Consider the following 17808-nt stretch of genomic DNA (forward strand, 5'->3'; position numbering starts at 1 on the left):
CCAATACCTACTCTCAGGTATTCCATTATTTCCTATTCTTTCCATTACTATATTTTATCTGCAGTTCTTTTATTATTCTTCTATCCGCCATTGAATACGAAACATTGTAATCTAATTTGACGTGTTTTCAAGAACTCAAGAAACAATATATTCCTTGATTTTTATGTACGGTTACCATTTTACGAGTACATTTTTAGCGCGCATGTTGTGCGGTGGTACATGTAAGTTGCGTGACAAATTCCGAATCACAACAGTTGGCATTTAATGTAACAACTTAACTTAAGAAATCGAATTGAAAACGCTGAGCTGAGAATATGTATAAAGACAAGAACCGTGATATTATGAAGCAAATAAATGACACAAGCTCATCTATTAACTTAAGTCGATAAGTAAAATCGAGGGACGACGAGTAAAACCGAAGCGACGTATTAACAAAATAAAAAAGTAAAACGATAATACAAGTGCAAAGAATTCGGTGACATTGTTTTCTTATTCGCTGAGCTTAGTGAAGACACGCCATTCTTGTGAACTTTCGTGGGCTTTGCTCGGAAGTTTTATCTAACGTAAGTTCTTAAGTGATGCTCTTGCAGTCAATTTGTGTTAGCTGCAAGTTCAAAGTTTCGTCAAATTATGATGTTTAACTGCTCCAGTTACCTCTGATGTTTCCACTCTTAAACGCTGCGTTCTTTCTTGAACGATGACTTGAAGAATTAGATGAACAAGCTTTGAAATGCTACTGTAAATTTAAGTATATATATATATACATATATTTATATATATATATATATATATATATATATATATATATATATATATATATATTGCGTTCGCATACACAAAATAGTTTGTTGCTTTTACTCATCATTAAAGGCTTTATCCAATGGAGGGTACGTTTGGATTGTAAATTAAATGCTCTGTACTGACGTAAGAATGATGAGAGTGGATTTTCAGCTCATTGTCAGTTAGGCTGATTTTCGTATGTAGCATGTGTATTAGGAGTGTCCTCCAACCTTTTAGGTTTTCCGGACCACTTTGGCAAAAGAAGAATTGTCTTGGAATACACTTAAAATGCCAATATTAGATCCGTTGATAATTTTCGTGATATCCGCGCTTTATTAACAATGTAAAAAATAAATTTGGTTTCCAATATATAGATTATTTTTGTCAAAAGATGTTTTTGGTAATGGACAAAAAAAATACACATATCTAACTAATAAAAAACTTCATTATTAAAAAACTATTTTGGCTATGAAAATAAAACGGAAATAAGAAAAGCAGGAGAAAACTATTGGCATATTTGACACTATCTGAAAAACTCCTCTCACCGACATCTGGTCCGATAGAAGAAGTTTAAATTCTCAGTGAGTTCTCAAGGTACTGATCTAATATTTTTGTAATAATTATACTCTTGGCGTCCTTCTTTGAAATTAATTGCCCACGCGAATAGTAAAACATTAAAACTCTTTGTTGCGTTAATTAAAAATTCCATGTGGGGTTGCATTCATTATGGAGTCCCGGGCGCAAATTAGACACCCCTGCTCTATACTTTTGACTGACTTTTATCTTGCTCGCCATTGGAGGATCTTGCCTCCCAATCACATGACGCCATTGTGCACCTCGGGGTAAATTACGATCATGACTTTCTCACTTTGAATTCACCTTGTGGGTTGATGGACACATTTTTAAGACCCCCCCAAGTGGGATGGGTCTCTCCCTTCTAGAACAACGTGGACTTGCGTGGGCGGTGATTGATTTAGTGGTCTGAGTCTATTGATGACATTCGGATCCTTACTTTAATTAGCTCTCTTCTTAAGAAATCATCCTTAGAAGATATTTTCACTCATAGCCATGAGTGGGATAACCTCGTTGGGACCCATTCCTGGATTATTTTGTTATTATATGATGCTAAATGATTCTCCACAAGTCGTTTCTTTTAATGCAATGCTGCTTCTAACCGATTGCATTCAAATATATATTTCATGATACTTCTGAGTTATTTCGTTTATTAGCACTATCAGCAAGTAAAGTTGTATGGACTAAACAATGGCAATGTATTTATATCCTTGCATGAATCCAAGCCTCTCAATTTAAGATTTATATTTTTATGATTTTGGTTTCCTCCACCCTAAGGTTCCCTCGTATAGCTCTCTCTCGTGGGTTAATTTGCCCATTAGCTGATGTGACAGGCCCCGTTACACGAATAGATTTTCTCCTGGCGGATTTCATTGTTGAGTATTCCATTGTTTGTGCATAGTGATTATCTTAGTCATGGAAGATTTTGATTTTACCAAAAGTAATCTTACGTCATGTGTGTGCGAGAACCTTTTCTCGTAGTTGAACATTCAGTGTTCGTCATTGATAATGTAAATACAGAACATTCCTTTTGGACATTTTAACGCATCTTTCTCTCATGCATGCAGCCACTTCCTCTGGATGTTGTGTTTAGAGAGAGATATTTTTAAGGATGTGAAAGGTAGCTAATTGCCTGAAAAATACTCAACTAAACTTAGGCAAACATTAAAATTTCTACGCAAACATTTAGTATGAGTTTGTTTGTTACAGTATTTAAATTTCCGTCTCCGTGTGAATTTTGTGTTAAGGACACGCAAAGTCTTGTTATGCAAATTCATGAATCGTGTACTTATATAAAATCATATGATATCCCAATTAATGTGTTGTATTGTGTTTGAATGGAATATTCCCGTTATGTTCACATTATATGCCTAGTTTTTCAATGATACGATATAATAGACATTAATTTTAAAACCTAACTATTATATAAATTTTGGTTCATCTCCTACAAATAGTATATTTATATTGTGCGAACATGGTTTTCACAGTTTAAGAAGGAAAAAAGAGGGGATGTCAATTGTATGCAGAGGTAGTAGGACAAGTATGATGCCAGTTGTAATACATATAGGCTTGACAAAAAGGGATAATGTGAAATATTTGGAGTACGAAATCGGTGACACTTGTTGGTGACGTAGTTATAAACTTGAGTTTCAATGTCTAGTCTCTTTCAAATGGAATGGTATTCAGGAAAATATGAAAATAAATAAAATGGCATTCTTAATTCTTTACAAGTTTATTATTTTTAATTCTTCAAGCACTGTACATTTCTGGACAAATATTACAGACAGAAATATTACATTCACGCCGCAAAACGTCATTAACCCATTGATAATGACTTTGATAAGGACATTAAGCAACCACCACGCATTTAATCATGCATAAACATTGGTCTTAATGTACTCGTTGATCTGTCGAATAAAAGAAAACATAAAAAGAAATAAAAAATAAAATGTGTGATCAGAAACCCGAGCAGCTTTCCATCATTTAATATGCATCGTGTATATAAAAGGACAACAGATTCCGGTGCTTTGGTCAGCATTGTTCTCATTAGCCATGACAGTATTTTGTCCATTTTTTCGCGACAGCCGCTTCAGGATTTACATGAATAAAAATTCGAGATTCTTATTAATACGGTCGAGTAGTGCAAAATATCTCACTCATTTAAAAAGTGACTGTTCTTCGAAAATTCTGTTGAGCTTGCTACTTGAGTACTCTAGCGGTTTCATTAGTATTTGCAACATCTGCTACCAATTTCTTCGCAATCAACTCGTCAGTGAATCTCTTGAAATTTCTTAAGTTCACTAAGCTTGTGAATATATATATATATATATATATATATATATATATATATATATATATATATATATATATATATTTAAATTATACTTTTGGCGAGCTCGGGACTCGGGGTAAATAACGATGCACACGGGTAAATAGGGCTGAAGGATCCGATGTAACGCTGAGAAAAAATATATATATGTATATTATTTATCGAAGGGGACTTTTGAGCCACGCAAGTCGTGAAAAAAATTTGGGTCAAAGATAAATTTACGTTCGGGATTCACAAGAGTTAACGGGATTGGTTTACGCTCGTCGGCATGGGGCGACGAAACGGCATTCCCCTCCAACAGGTGGCGACGGTGAGACGCAACTTTACGTCGCCGCCGGCTTAACCCGCAGAGGGTGCGGAGGCGGTGGGTGGGTGGTGGTGATGTCTGGGGGAGACGGAGGAAGTGGGGGAAATAGAGGGGGGAGATGAGCAATAAAAATAAAATGACGACGCATGAAAGAATCCTTCGGGTTTTCGACGGGGTCGCGTCCCTCGGTGATGCAGCTGACCTCTAAACACCCTTATGATCTCTTCTCGATCCCTCCCTTATTATACTCATCCACCTCTGCCCTCCCTCTATTTTGTCCCCCCCCCAAATCCGCTCCTCCAGCAGCCCCTCCTCCCCCCCAGATACCTCCAGCGTCCATATTCTTTCAGCCTATCCCCTCCTCAAGCATTCCTTCGATCCACTCCCCTCCTCCACACCACTCCTCCCTCCAGCTCTGCGTTCGTGAGGTTTGCTTTAGTAGGCCACGAGATAAGTCCTCAGGGGGAGCAGGTAGATAACTTTCCTGCAGACGTCAAAAACCTCCTGTCGTGGGACGAAAGAGAGAAAATACGGTGAGAGCTGAAAATAAAATTCAAATATTGGGCAAATGGACAAAGTGTGGATTGTTCGTCGTTTTTGCAGTCCTCGCAGCATTTTTCTTATCGATTCCAGGAACTCGAAAATCTTTATCTCACTGACGCAAGTCCGTCTGAATGATTTCAATCCTCTTCAACTGTATACAAGTGAGCAAATAACTAGTTATATTAAGAGCGACGAAGGGAGTGTACATAATTCGTATTAATTGGAAGCAGTGACCATTTTTACTGGAGGAATCCAGAAATATGATATTTCCCACTGTGATTACGGACTATTAATGGCTCGACGGTCATTGACTTATCGATGTGGCATTAGTTTGTCCAAAATGGAGCGCATGTTATAGATTTTAGTTACTGATTTGGAATAAGTGCGTTCGTTTTAAGCGTATTTTCAATGTATTCACTTTGATGAAGATGAAAACGTTTTTTATGGCCCCATTCTAATGTTTGTTTTCCTATATTTCCACGTATCTGATAAAAGTTTCACGATCACATGTGTGGACACTTCGGGAGGCTTGAGCATTGTTATAGGCTTGTTAAAAGGTAAGATAGTTACATAATTATGATTGGCGGCTAAGTGAGCATCTCTCTTAATTGAAATCAATAACACTTTCATAAAGACCTAACCATGCCGCTATTCGTGGCATACATTTTGTGCACAAAATGTATACGGCGATAAGTCATTCCAAAGTAAAATACAAATATGGAGTTTATAGATGAAAACTTTTTACAAGGAAAATAATTTGCATCATTTTTTACATTCTCTTTCTCAGGCAATGTAGATAGTCAGTAAGTACTGAGGAAAACGAAATAAACTTTTCCTCACACACACACACACACACACACACACAAACTCACACAAAGCAAACAGAATATGACCACCAAGACTTTTGTAAAAAAACTAATGGCACAGCATATTTTCATGACCCGGTCACACTTTCGCGTAACGGTTAATTATTGATAATTTCTCTGTCCATTATCCATGCGGATTCGTTCAGTCCTTAAGGGTAAAAGCTTTACGGACGCATACTTTCTGAAGAGAAACCTTTTGTTTCCCAAATCGCTGAACACCTGTATTCTTGGGGTGGAAGAAGAAAATTTTTCCATCTTCATCAATAGGAAGAAGAGGAGAATTTCCTTCTTATGACTAAGGGCGTTCCATTTACGCTCTCAGTACAGTATGTGAGGGCTCTGCCGTCTGGTGAGCGTACAGAAGAGAGCGACTCCTCTGCAAGACTGAAGAGCAGAACCGAAACACCTTACCGGTCCACCCACGGGAGACATGATCGAATCTTACTGTTAAAAAGAATCCCTCCCAGGACTCTGCCCTTCGTTAGCAGTAATCAGTGGGAACCGTTAATCGTTCCTTAACGTAGTATTTGAAACCATTGCCTTTCCGTCTTAAACGTATCATAAAAGGAGTCCTCTGAATCTGGCTAAACTTCTTTACACCAGACAAGGCCCAATTCCCCATCGGGAACTCCTTCCGTCGGTCGTCATTCTTCACTGGAATTCTTCACTTTCCTTCATATCATGAAACTACATTTCGAATATTCACTAAATCGGTCTTCAAAGGACCTTAATAAGAGAGAATCATGTCGCACCATCCAATAATGCTTTGAGCCGGCATTCGATAATTATTACACATTTACAAAAAATTAACGACTGCCTCTTCTGAGAAGTTTTTGCGCAGGGGGAAAAGCGTGGGCTCGCGTGGCCCGTCCGTGCAAATGGCACCGTTCAGTAGGGGTGTATAGCCGCCATGCCCATCCGCCCACTGCCCCTGTGGTGGAACATCTCCGGCTCAGCGTAGCTGTGGCGGTACCTCCCTCCGCCGCTGCCACCTCCCGCCGCTGTCCCCTCCGACGGCGTCCGGTGAGCCTTGGCGTGCTGGTGGTGGCTCATCCGGGCCGTCTCCCTGTCCAGCCCCGGGTACCTCTCGTGGTCCGCCAGCTCGTGGTAATTGTTGCCGCCGGGGCCCGAGGGAGGAGGCGGGGGCCCACTCCTCCGCCCCCCGCCCCGTCGGCCCTCCTCCACGATGTCTGGCTCGTGGTAGGACCTCCTCTTGAACTCCTTGGCCAACTCGTTGGAGCTCCGCCTCCGTTCCTCCTCGACTACGTCGAACATGGAGCGCCTCTTCTTGTCCTGCTGGAGGTGAGGCGGAAGATTAGGGTGCCTGGGGGGCGAGGCGGGGTGGTGATGGTTGTTGGAGGGGGGAGGCTGGCTGGCAGCTGCGTACCGACCCCCGCTTCCCCTCGTTCCTCGGTGTCCGACTACCTCCTCGGGGGGCGCATCTAGGAGGTTCTCCCGGGATCTCCTGTACTCCGGGGCCCTCCTGGGGCCGAAATATCCCCCGCTGACCCTCTCGAACACTTCCTCTTCCTCCAGGTCTGGATCTTCGAGGTCGTCGTCCGGCGGAGGGCTGGGGAGGCGGTGCAGGGGCGGTGGTGGCGGCCTCCGCGCCCGGATCCGCCGGATTCTCTCGCTCTCCTCGTCTTCCTCCGGCTCCTCCTCGTAGTTGTCCCCGCCCTCCTCCTCCTCAAACTCGTCCTCCGAGGCCCACTCCTCCCGGCCCCTAGAGTGGCGCGTACCCCGTGGTGTGGGCCTGGGGGCACGCTGTTGTCCGGAGGACCTAGTGGTCGGCATCCCCCCTTGGGAGGAAGAGCCTCTGGGGGACCCCAGTCTCTCTTTCTCCCGCCGCTTTTGCACAAGGCGTCCTTGTTCCTCGATTCTCTGCCTCTCCAGGAGGAGGAATTTCTCCTTGGCGTCTTGGAACCGCTCCCTCGGGGAAAGGGGCCCGACGATGGGCCCCGGGGACGGCGACCTCTGTCTTTCCTCTGGGCGCCGCCTCCGGGTAGGATTGGCATCGGAAGGTGGCCCGGGCGGGTAGGCTGGGGCGTTGGTGGAGGGTGCTGAGTCGCTCCCGCCACTCAGCAATCGGCGGGCCCTCGGCAGGGATAGGTCCCTGCTTAGAGGCCGCTGCTGAGACTGCTGCCGCGGCGCCTGTTGGGTCTGTTTGGGTTGCCAGGTGGGCTGGACGAGGAACATAGAGTCCTCCGACATGGCTGACGGCTGACCGCTCCTTTCATTCCATTCTTCATCTGCAAATTTGAAAATAGAAAACCAAACGATTAGAGGCGGTATAGAAGCAATTGTTACGAATCTTGATCAAGAAAGTGTTATCAAATTAGTTTGTGGATTTCTGTAAATATGGAAAATGTTCCAATGACATTCCACATTTATGGCCTTATTATTATTATAACACTATTTATCCTTAAATAGTATCGATCAATTTTAGTGTTGTTAGTGTGTGCATTGCAGCCTAGATATATTTTCCTTTCTGTCTGCCGTGAGTTGAGGTTCATTTTGCGTTAAAAAGGTGGAGTAGGAAACATTTGAACCGTAGTCACATTTTTAATGAACATAGAATTAAACCTTCATTCTAAATGCTTCTCATTAAACGCTAATTTTTCAATCTTTAATCATAATCCGAAGTTTCATTTTCCTTCACGGTACCCGTGGTTTAATGGGTACTGCAGCTAATCATTTTTGGGTAATCCCATTAAGTTTTTTACTATGCTCTTCTAAGAACGATAATCTTTATAAATCTGTCTACCAAAATGCGATTTGCTTAGAAGGAACAACCGTGCTAAAAGGAACGGTTAAATTTAAGTAAAATGTAAATGAGTGCGATGAGTGTGTTTTTTTGCAGGATTTGCGAATGCGGGTTAAATAATTCCTGTTCTATTTGGAACAGTGCGTTGGATGATTTTCATAAGTTCCCCATTTGCGGAAGACAGGCGAGAGTGATGATGCCCAGAGATAAGTCCGTAGAACCGCGGTGAAGAGGGAGTTATAAGGACGACAGTAGAGACCTTTCGCTTCGGTCATCGTTTCAGGACCGTAAATAAAAGATTCTTGTGACGAGAATCGAGACATTTCCGGAAGAATCTCCGCCTAACTTCCTAGCGTGGAAGATGGGATTTAATTCTTTTCAATCCCTTGGAACATCTCCAAAGAAGTGAAAGTGCCTCGTTGTGTCCGCCGCCGCCGCCGTGTCACCTCTGACCTTCTGGGAATGCGACGAGGTCTTTCAAGTGCGCCGCAAGAACAATCCAAAAGAAAGCTTTGTGGAAGAGTGCTTCTTTGGCCAAGCCCATAAAATACTTAAGAGCCGTGCGCTTCGTCTCATCGCGATCCTTTTTGTGATTCGTGCAACGGATTTCTTTAACTTAATACTTCTTATAACATTCTGAGCAAACTAACTGTTTGTGTGCAAACTGACTCCATCTTTACGCTCAGTTTGAAAGGAATATTGTGCGTCAGATTGTCAAGATACATTTGAATAAACTGAATCGATATATCTACAAGATTATTTTAATGAGGGAACTATTTTGAGTTACAATCACTTGAGAGAAACAGCAATCATCACTTGAACTGGGCTCACATTTACTGAGAATCTTTCGATTGAAAAATAATGATTCATTACCGTAATTTTTAAGGTTTTATCATATTCTAGATGAGTTATATCTTTAGGAATCGAGTAATTTGTTTGTTAGAGAGCGTTTAAAAGGAAATTCAAAGAGAAAATTAAGCTCGGTGCTGGGGAGAGCCCAAAAAGGACAAATCTTGAGAAGAGGTGCCGGTCCACAAATCAGGCTCTTTAAAACCGACGCAATCTTTCTTTTATGTTGAGTGGTCTCCATCGAAATACTGCTGGTAGGAGTGGGGAACCCAAATGCGGTTTCATAGATGGGACGACGTGGAAAGTCAAGCTTTCAAGTTTCAATGTCGGCGCAAGTCGAAGGGCTTACAAGTATTTCTTCGCGTTTATAGCTTCGTGATTCTTATCTTTTGATGGATCATATGTAGGAATCATCTCCTAAGTTAGATTTTCTTATTTTTCGTGCATCCAATAAAATTATATCCTGAAACTCTTTGCCATGCAGGTACTATGTATGTAATCTCATGTAGCAGATCGTCATCATCGCCACGATTGGAAAGAGCCCATTCTTTTTTCCGCGACAATTCCTCATTTCCCATTAGATTTTCATAAAGTATTATTCGTTCATCACTCGCTTCCTTCGCGATTATTTCCTTTCTTGGTTATTTTTGTTACCGCCTTCAGTAAATAATTTGTCTTAGAATATGCCCAGTTACTTGAATTTTTTAACAGCGTCCACAATAGACTATCGCGAAAAACCTTCGCTAGTCACTCGGTCTACTAACTGTAATGGAGTCTTTTTTTCTTCGCATTGCTATCGTTGCTGAACTCATTTTCTTCGTTAAGTTCGCCATTTTTTTTGTTTATTCTCACATCAGCCGAAAAGTTACCTACAAAATTAAGTTTCTACATTTCCTAATGCCTAGACCGTTATTATTCACGTTCTGCTTAGTGAGGGATTATCATTTCAAAAACTTGTCTCTTGACCCCCAATTGGTTAACTGTGTATGAGAATATCCACAACCCTTTTTTTTAACGATTCGTGAGGACTGGTATTGGTCTCAAGAGGCCAGGCGTGGGACGTGATTCAACTTTGTTCGCCCAGCCACCCTTTCGCAGCGGCCCTCGCAAAATACCGTTCCCGCGTCGGTACATTAACGCAACGGAAAAGTTCACCGCGACCCTTGTGGCCGTCCAATTAACAGGGACGGCTTTCGGCGTAGAATCCATCCCCGCCTGGCTTTAATCCCCTCCCGCATTCCCATATTTCGGACGTCCCGGTAATGTCGTGGGATCCCCCCTGGTTTCCTTCGCCCCTTGTTATGGACCCTCTCGTCGAAGGAATGATCCTCCTTGTCCGTTCCTCCGCTCTTAGCACACTGCTTCGAGATAACTGTAATCTCGATCAAATTCAAGCCTCGGTGGGAATCATTACCAAGAACAAGTTCTCTCCCATGTTCTCTTTAAATCTAGATAACTAGTCGCCATGGGAACGAAGCTGTGACACAAGCGTTAAGAAATGTCTGTTTAGGTATTCGGCTCGAGCGCTGACTTGTTCTCGCGTCTCTGGCGGGCATTAACCGGACCGTCGGCTTCTGAGTGACCCATAATTTTTCGAACAGTGGAAATTACAAGTCGGCAAAAGAGCAGGAATTCTGATCTAAGAGAGCTTTGGATGTCTCGTACGATTTGATTTCCTGAAGCTAACAATCAAACATAGGCAAAGAAAGAAACCCCTAATTAAAAGCATCAATATATCTATAAATTAGTACCTGGGGAAATGTGAAAAACATTCAATGTACTTGCTCCCACGTATTATCCCATAAAAAGAGATTCAATGGTGGATTCAAGGTGGATTAGCAGCTACACATAAGGCAAGACGTATATCGACACATTTCTGTCGGTTCTAATTCCCAAGAATCCTTACGAGTTGTTGTAACGAGAGTGACTGCACCTCTGAAATTCTTTCGTAGAATTTCGTTTAGTCTGGTTCATTCATGTTCTTTGGAACGAATAGCCTGAATACTTTCGATGCATGTGCATGTAAAGTGAATCTGAGAAGGCTGTTTATTTCATTTTTCTTCAAAAAATGAGCTCCTCACCGCCTAATTTATTTTTGCGCACTAAACGCCGTTATAGCTATCGAGATCTGTATGTGTAATTGTTCTTTTATGTGGGAAACGAGCGAGCTTTTATGTGAGAGTTAAAGAAAGGTGCCCACACGAGAGCTAATGTTGGGCGGCGGGGTAGCCCTTTGAGCAGGGCGTTCGGATCGCAGGGACAGTTTCAAATTTGCGCGATGATTTTGGGCACCCAGCTTCGCTATGTGTAGTTTCTCGAGCACCACACCTTTGTGGGAAGCCGCGGTCGGCACAGGGAAAGGAACTGACCCCCCCCACCCTGATGCGTGTATTTCACACGCAGTAGGTCTTATTTAGTATGGCGTGAGCTCTGTCCTCACCTTCGCATGCAAAATTTGAAGGATGTGGAAACATAAATATTCCTCAAGACATAAAATAACTTTGCAAGTAGTATAAAATGTCGGCCGTTTTTATTCAGCATATACTTGTGAAAATATTTTAATAATATTGGGAAATTTCATTACCCGATCCCCAAACACAATGGCGAAATTTATTTTTAAGATCTTGTTTAACTAAGGAGAAAATCTAATGTTTACTCGAGGAAAAAGGGTTGATTAAATAAACACCTTTGATAGAAACCGTTCAATTTTTTCATAGCATACTATATGCGCGTGACGTGTGGTAACGGTATTTCAGCATGCGGCTTGAAAAGTCGAGAGAGTCTTAGGCCACTCAATATTATGAATACAAAAATTACTCCTAAAATATTTTTTCTTAAACCCACCATTAAAGGCTGCGAAGTTCTCTGGGAACTCCAGAAAAGGTCATTAATGATTTGATATTTTCATAATTATACAGAAGATACGTAATGGGAACTAATTCCTGGTTGTAGGCGAGAAATGTTCCGGCATACCATTAGTTTAAAATCTTGGGTTAAGATGAATTCCATATTTCAGAGGAGGCCGCTTGATAATTACTGCTTCACGTGAGCTGCATTAAGTTCTCATTCTAGGCTCACCATTTGCTCTAACAACTATTTTGAGATTGCTGAACTAATCAAACTTATCCTTTGAGTAATACAATCGTAAATTTAGTTCCTGTCTTTAATGCCGCGGGTATATACATACATGTATTACACAAAGTCATATATTGTTACATTCCCACATGACATTGTGGGTGGAAGTATTTACCCATTTTTGGTAACCTCTGAGATTATACATTCCTCATTGCAACTATTCGCTCTTCGGTTGGATTTGAATCTGCGAATATGCACCAAAGTCAAGGAGCGGTTTTTCGTGGTAAATTTCAAATAGAATTTTGATAAAATTTTCTATTTCGATCACTTTAAATTCATTTTGATGAGTTATTTAGGGTAATTGCTGGAAAATAAATGCAAATGAAATGTGTTTGTAACAATATTTCAAATTTGATTAATTCAGGGAAATATAGACACTCGGAGAATCCGGATTTATAATCGAGAAGGAGAAATTGCCGTCGAATTGGCGCTAACTGATAAAAACTAAATGTTACGTAAAACGTACTTTAAAATCACTTATGATGAGCCAGTTTCTTCATTTCAACTACTAATTTTCTACCGTTTCTTTGAAGACTCGGCAGAAAAAAAAGTGTAATTATTTCACTCGCTTAAGATCCCATGAAATCGGTAATTTGGTACAGATTACACGAATAAAGAATTCATACCGTATACAACTTGGTCAGCGCTTGCTGGATCACATTTGTATGAATAAATGTAAAAAATTATTGAGGTTAAAGTGACTCCAAGGAATGTAATTGTGTGATACTGAGTGACGATTTTCAAAATTCGTTTTCGGAGTGTAACACCAAGGTCTTTATAAGATCGACCGGTATGTAAAGATCGATAAGATCCGATTGGAATGTTAAGAGATTGAATTTTGCTGAATCTAAGAATAGCATTCCTATATGAGGACATCCTTACCCTCGTCGAATTCCGACATGAGTTTCAGATAGCCATTTATTTTGATGCCTTTAATGACCTTTGATGTCGCCTCGCCCATATTTCATCCTGAAATGAACTTTCAATCACACTCTCATTCAATTTGATGTGTGCTTTCATTTGGCGCGTGAGAAAGGATTTCGCACCCGAGTATCCACTGCGGCAATTGACGAGAACGACAGAAGATGTTTCGCCATCGTCATCACGTAGTAGACATTCACGACACGACTCCGCGGGTCTCGCCGGCATTATGCCGTCGGGGGAAGAGAGGATTACAGTGGATACCAAGGCCGGCACCTTAAAACACGTTACGCAAAACCCAGTTCGAAGTGAGCAAAAGGTTAGGCTTAAACTGTTTATCCAGCCCATTCTCAATTCTTCGTACCTCCCTTTCTCCACATCCTCCCCCATCCATCTTTCCCTTTTCCATCTCTCGCCCACGCCGTTCCTTCCCCGCCTCATCATCATCCGGGCATCAACGGCCGCAGCGCTCGGGCCGTGAGATGCACAGGTCACGAAGCGACCGTGCAACAGCGACCGTGACATCACGACATGATATTCCGCTTACGTTTTCGCCATGGGAATTTTTTCACCGAGCCGGCGGATACGGCATGGGTATAGACCGGTGTTATTTATGTAACTTTTCCCTGCCTCCCAACTCCAGAGAACCGACGCAAAATTCCGCTCCAGTGGACGGTTTTTTCGGTAAATTACGCCACAATTATCGCGCGATGCGGCAAACCGCGCGTGATGAACTGGAAATTTTTTCAACTTTATCATCACGTTAGGAGTACACACGGTCCTTATATAGCTCTTGAAAATACGGAAGATGACGTTATTGTCGAGTTACCGTCAAGCCTTTTGGAAATAATGAGTACTTAAGAGCGTGATTTGATATCAGGATAATGCTAGCATTCCCAGCTGAAAGGATTAAATGAGGATATTATTTGTGAAAGCGCACTCGTCTCTTGAGGATGCATGGCCGCGGTAAAACTGCGTACTTGCGTTCAACTGATTAATTTCTTAAGGATATTTTCACTGCTGACCTTTCGAGGAAACCTCACGATGATATATCGCCGTTCATCGATTCAGAGATAAATCGGAGCTGAAGGCATCATTAATCTAGACAAACGTTTTTGGACTCAAACGTTAGGCATAAGTCGCCCACGAGTATCTCAAGCCTGGAAGGGGGAATGGGAGAGGGGGAAGAGAGATGGGTGGAAATGAAAGAGGAGTCGGGGGAAGCCCCCCCCCTTCGGCAAAAGGCCTGATTTTCACGTGCGCGATGGATGGCACGACCCGATCCCTGGCGTGATCGCCATATTCCAATCCATCCATCATCGTGATGAGATACGCCGCGAGCCAATTAAATGCACCCTCGCCCCCGACCCCGCCTCTCCTCGCCTGCATAAGGTTGACTCTATCAACATTCCCCGAGTAGCCACTAGCCGCCTTAAACGCCAGGGAAACGGCCCACCGTCGGCAGTGGGTAAGAAGAGATTCGGGACGGATGGTGGAAGTTATGTGTGTGTGACTGGTGGAAGCGGGGAAATAAATTTCAGAAAAAAATATCTCTCCCGCGAGCAATGATACGCGGGTCGTTGAAAGCTCCGTGATCGAGTCCGTGTTGATGAGACGTGGACGGGACCCGCGATGTGACCGCCGATTAGCTGCGGCCACGGAAATAGTTTTTCACGGATCGTGTCGAGGGTGTTATGACTGACTGTTTTGGAGGTTGGCGCAGGATGCCGGGCACAACTAGGCAGTTTATTCATTAGACACGGTGGGAGAGGGGGTGGGGGGAGGGAATGGGTTTGGGGTTGGAGAAGGTGTTTGGGAGGGTGGGGGGGGGGGTTACGTAGAGATCCGTGAAAAAATGCTATGCGCTCCGCTGCATCCGTCTGCCTCGAGGGACGGGATGAGGAGGCGAGCGAAACTTAATTAAGGATTTGCCTATAAATGGGCTGCAAAGGGCGTGTTGCTCTGGGGGTTTCGCGTGAAAGAAGATTATCCACGGGCGAGGGCTTCGCCTGGGCATGGCAGCGTTAATACGTGTGCCCTTTGACTTAACTGCATTGTTGACCATGATTTATCTCCCCCTCGAAAGGCGAAGCCTTTCTTACCGTGGACGGCTTCACCATTCTCAAAATAAAATCCTAAACGACGTGGTTGAAATTTCAACAACTTGCATATTTTAGAAAGAAATTTCACTCAGTCCTCTTTCAAAGAGATAATATATGTATTATTACTATCCATAGCCCGTATTCATTACCTGTATGTACGCGCTCGTGTGAAATTTTAAAGGTCTTAGTCAACAAGCCTGCTAAAAAAACATAGGAAAATACACGTATTATAATTGATTATAATAGAATTAAACATGCGACTGTAAATTATTTCTCGTAACCTCGTGCAGGGATAATCAATTTATATAGTGACTCTCGGACTCTTCTTAGCGGCGATGATCCATACGCTCATACCCAACGACCCTGATGATTTATGTGAAGATACGTAAGGCAAAATAAAAGAGATGTAATGAACGCGTGGAAGAGTTGAAAGTCGTAACAACAAACAGGCATAAAAAACTTCCAACTTTATCAATGGAAGTTTTTTGCAATTGAGAGACAAAAAAACTTTATGAATCTCAAACGGTAATCCCACGTGACGTTTTCTAACTCAATTTGCAGGCTAAAAAGCGTTTCTTGCTGTGATTCTTTGTTCATAAACCTCGAAGAAACGAAATAAAACCTGTTTTTACGAGTGGCTAATCTTTATATGTATTTGATTCTCTCAGTAAGAGTATATTATCCCGAATATTTACATGACTTGGCTCTATTGCATTAAAAATTGTATTTTCTAGCCGGATTAATACAAAATAAAACTAAGGGAATGAGCGGAGTCACCTTTTAATCCATTTTCTTGTGAAGATAAAATTCACGCAAGGAGTATAAGTACTCACCAAGAGGTTTTTCGGATATTTTTCCAATTTCAAGAGAAATATGCACAATGCAGCGAGGGAAAAATGTGTTCCCTGTAGTCATTAACACTAGATAACTTGCCATTTTTATCGTGTTACTCCGTATACTTAAAGCTATAAGCCTTAGAGTTGTACGCTTATTTATAAATCTGTACTTGTATCTACCCTGTCGTAAAAATAAATGTATTTCCAAAGATAAACACTGGCGCAATCCATATCTATTTAGTTTTTTTTCTGAAACGTGACAAACGTTATGTACCTCGCTGAGAACGAAAATTTTCTTTGGAATATATGTTATCTGGATGTGTTTACATTCGATATCATTTTCTTGGATATTGCGATTGCAAGAAAAAAATACATTAATGGCAATGAAAGTCAACTGGATTATAGAATATAGATTGGGTGCAATTCCAAGTATTTCTCCGTCTTCGGCACCGCTTCGGCATTTGCTCAACTTTCTCGCCCGGTCAAGCGTGTAATACTTACGCATATGTATCTTAGGTGATTCATAATGTAATGCATTTTCCTTCGGTGTCGTTTCACGTCGTCTTCAGCGCTTACGTGTTCAGGTCGGTTGGAACCCAAAATATTTTGACACTGAGACACGTTTTATTAAATCTATGAAATAACACCACGATATTTTTTCTATCTCCATCTTCTTTCTTACCCTTGATTCCTTGTCTGCCATTTTGACTCGCCATCTGTTGGATGCAGCCACCTTCTTCCCCTTTCAAATGCTATTGACGACTCATGAGTTGAAGAAAATCATGTCTAATGATATTTGTATCGTACTGTGAAATGGTTGAGATACTGGAGTGGAATATGATATTGGGACAGGCCCCTAAAATATAGGGATTGTCGCTCCGCTGGACAATGGCAGTAGTAATACCGGATTTATTTAATTTTAAACAATGCGGGTAATACGAGCAAGGCAGAAATCACATGCGGCTCCACTAGTGTTTATTGTGAACTTGAATGTGAACTCCTTGAGTTACGCCTCAACTGCGCTTTGTTAGACTGGTGATTTTCATTCTGACATGTCATGTGTCAGAAAAAATATCCTCATGTGTACTTAACGGATATTAATTGGTCACCTCACAGTGTAGTAGAACGAGATTGGGAACCCATGTGATAGGATTGCTCAGAGGAGTGCAAAGAAATGGTGTTCAGAAGCTTTTTTGGAAATAAACTATGAAAACCCAATTTCTGCGAACCTGATATCCTAGCTAAAGAAAGCTGTCCAAAATGATGTCGGTCTCTCGGATCACTGTTTACGTAACGTCTTATTCATATAAGACTTTGCAGCATCATTCTCAAACTCCCACATCTCCCATTTATGCCCCCCACCTCCTCCTCCTCCATCCCTTACATTAATCACGCATCCTCCCTATCGCGTTGGACCTCCCCCCTGCCTTTTTTCACCCCCTTCCTCTCCCATCCCTTCCACTTATCTCACATTCTGTTTTCGGAATCATCTCCTATTTCTCACGCATTCCTCCAGTCGAGTTCTCTCGACTCTCTCGAGTCTCATTTTCAGATCATTTTAGGCCGATAAAAAAATTCCGAGAATGAGCACGGAGAGAGATGGAGGAGGAAAAGTAAATGGACATTCAAAGCCTCTCTTGGGGATAGGAGGAGAAAAAGAGACACATTACCACGCGTGCCGGAGAAGTAAAGGGGTGATGCGTAATGGTGGAATGCCAGTATCGATGTGTGGTCGTTTAACACCCACTTGATTTGCGTTCGTAGTTTCCAGTAGGAGTTTGACGGATTTTTTTAAACTGACCC

The 17808-nt window shown here is 42.1% G+C and overlaps 1 protein-coding gene across 1 annotated transcript in view; it reads right to left on the minus strand.

Annotated features, from left to right (window-relative positions):
* Nucleotides 1-6286: 6286 nt before the first annotated feature.
* Nucleotides 6287-17808, minus strand: part of LOC139693674 (fl(2)d-associated complex component) — a 211985-nt gene continuing 200463 nt past the window's right edge. The window contains exon 2 of the mRNA XM_071591912.1: nucleotides 6287-7647. Coding sequence (XP_071448013.1) covers nucleotides 6287-7647 — 1361 coding nt within the window. The remainder of the gene's footprint in view (nucleotides 7648-17808) is intronic.

This window comes from Hetaerina americana, unplaced genomic scaffold, assembly GCF_022747635.1.
Source record: "Hetaerina americana unplaced genomic scaffold, ioHetAmer1.1.p SCAF_5, whole genome shotgun sequence".
Taxonomy (NCBI): Eukaryota; Metazoa; Arthropoda; class Insecta; order Odonata; family Calopterygidae; genus Hetaerina; species Hetaerina americana.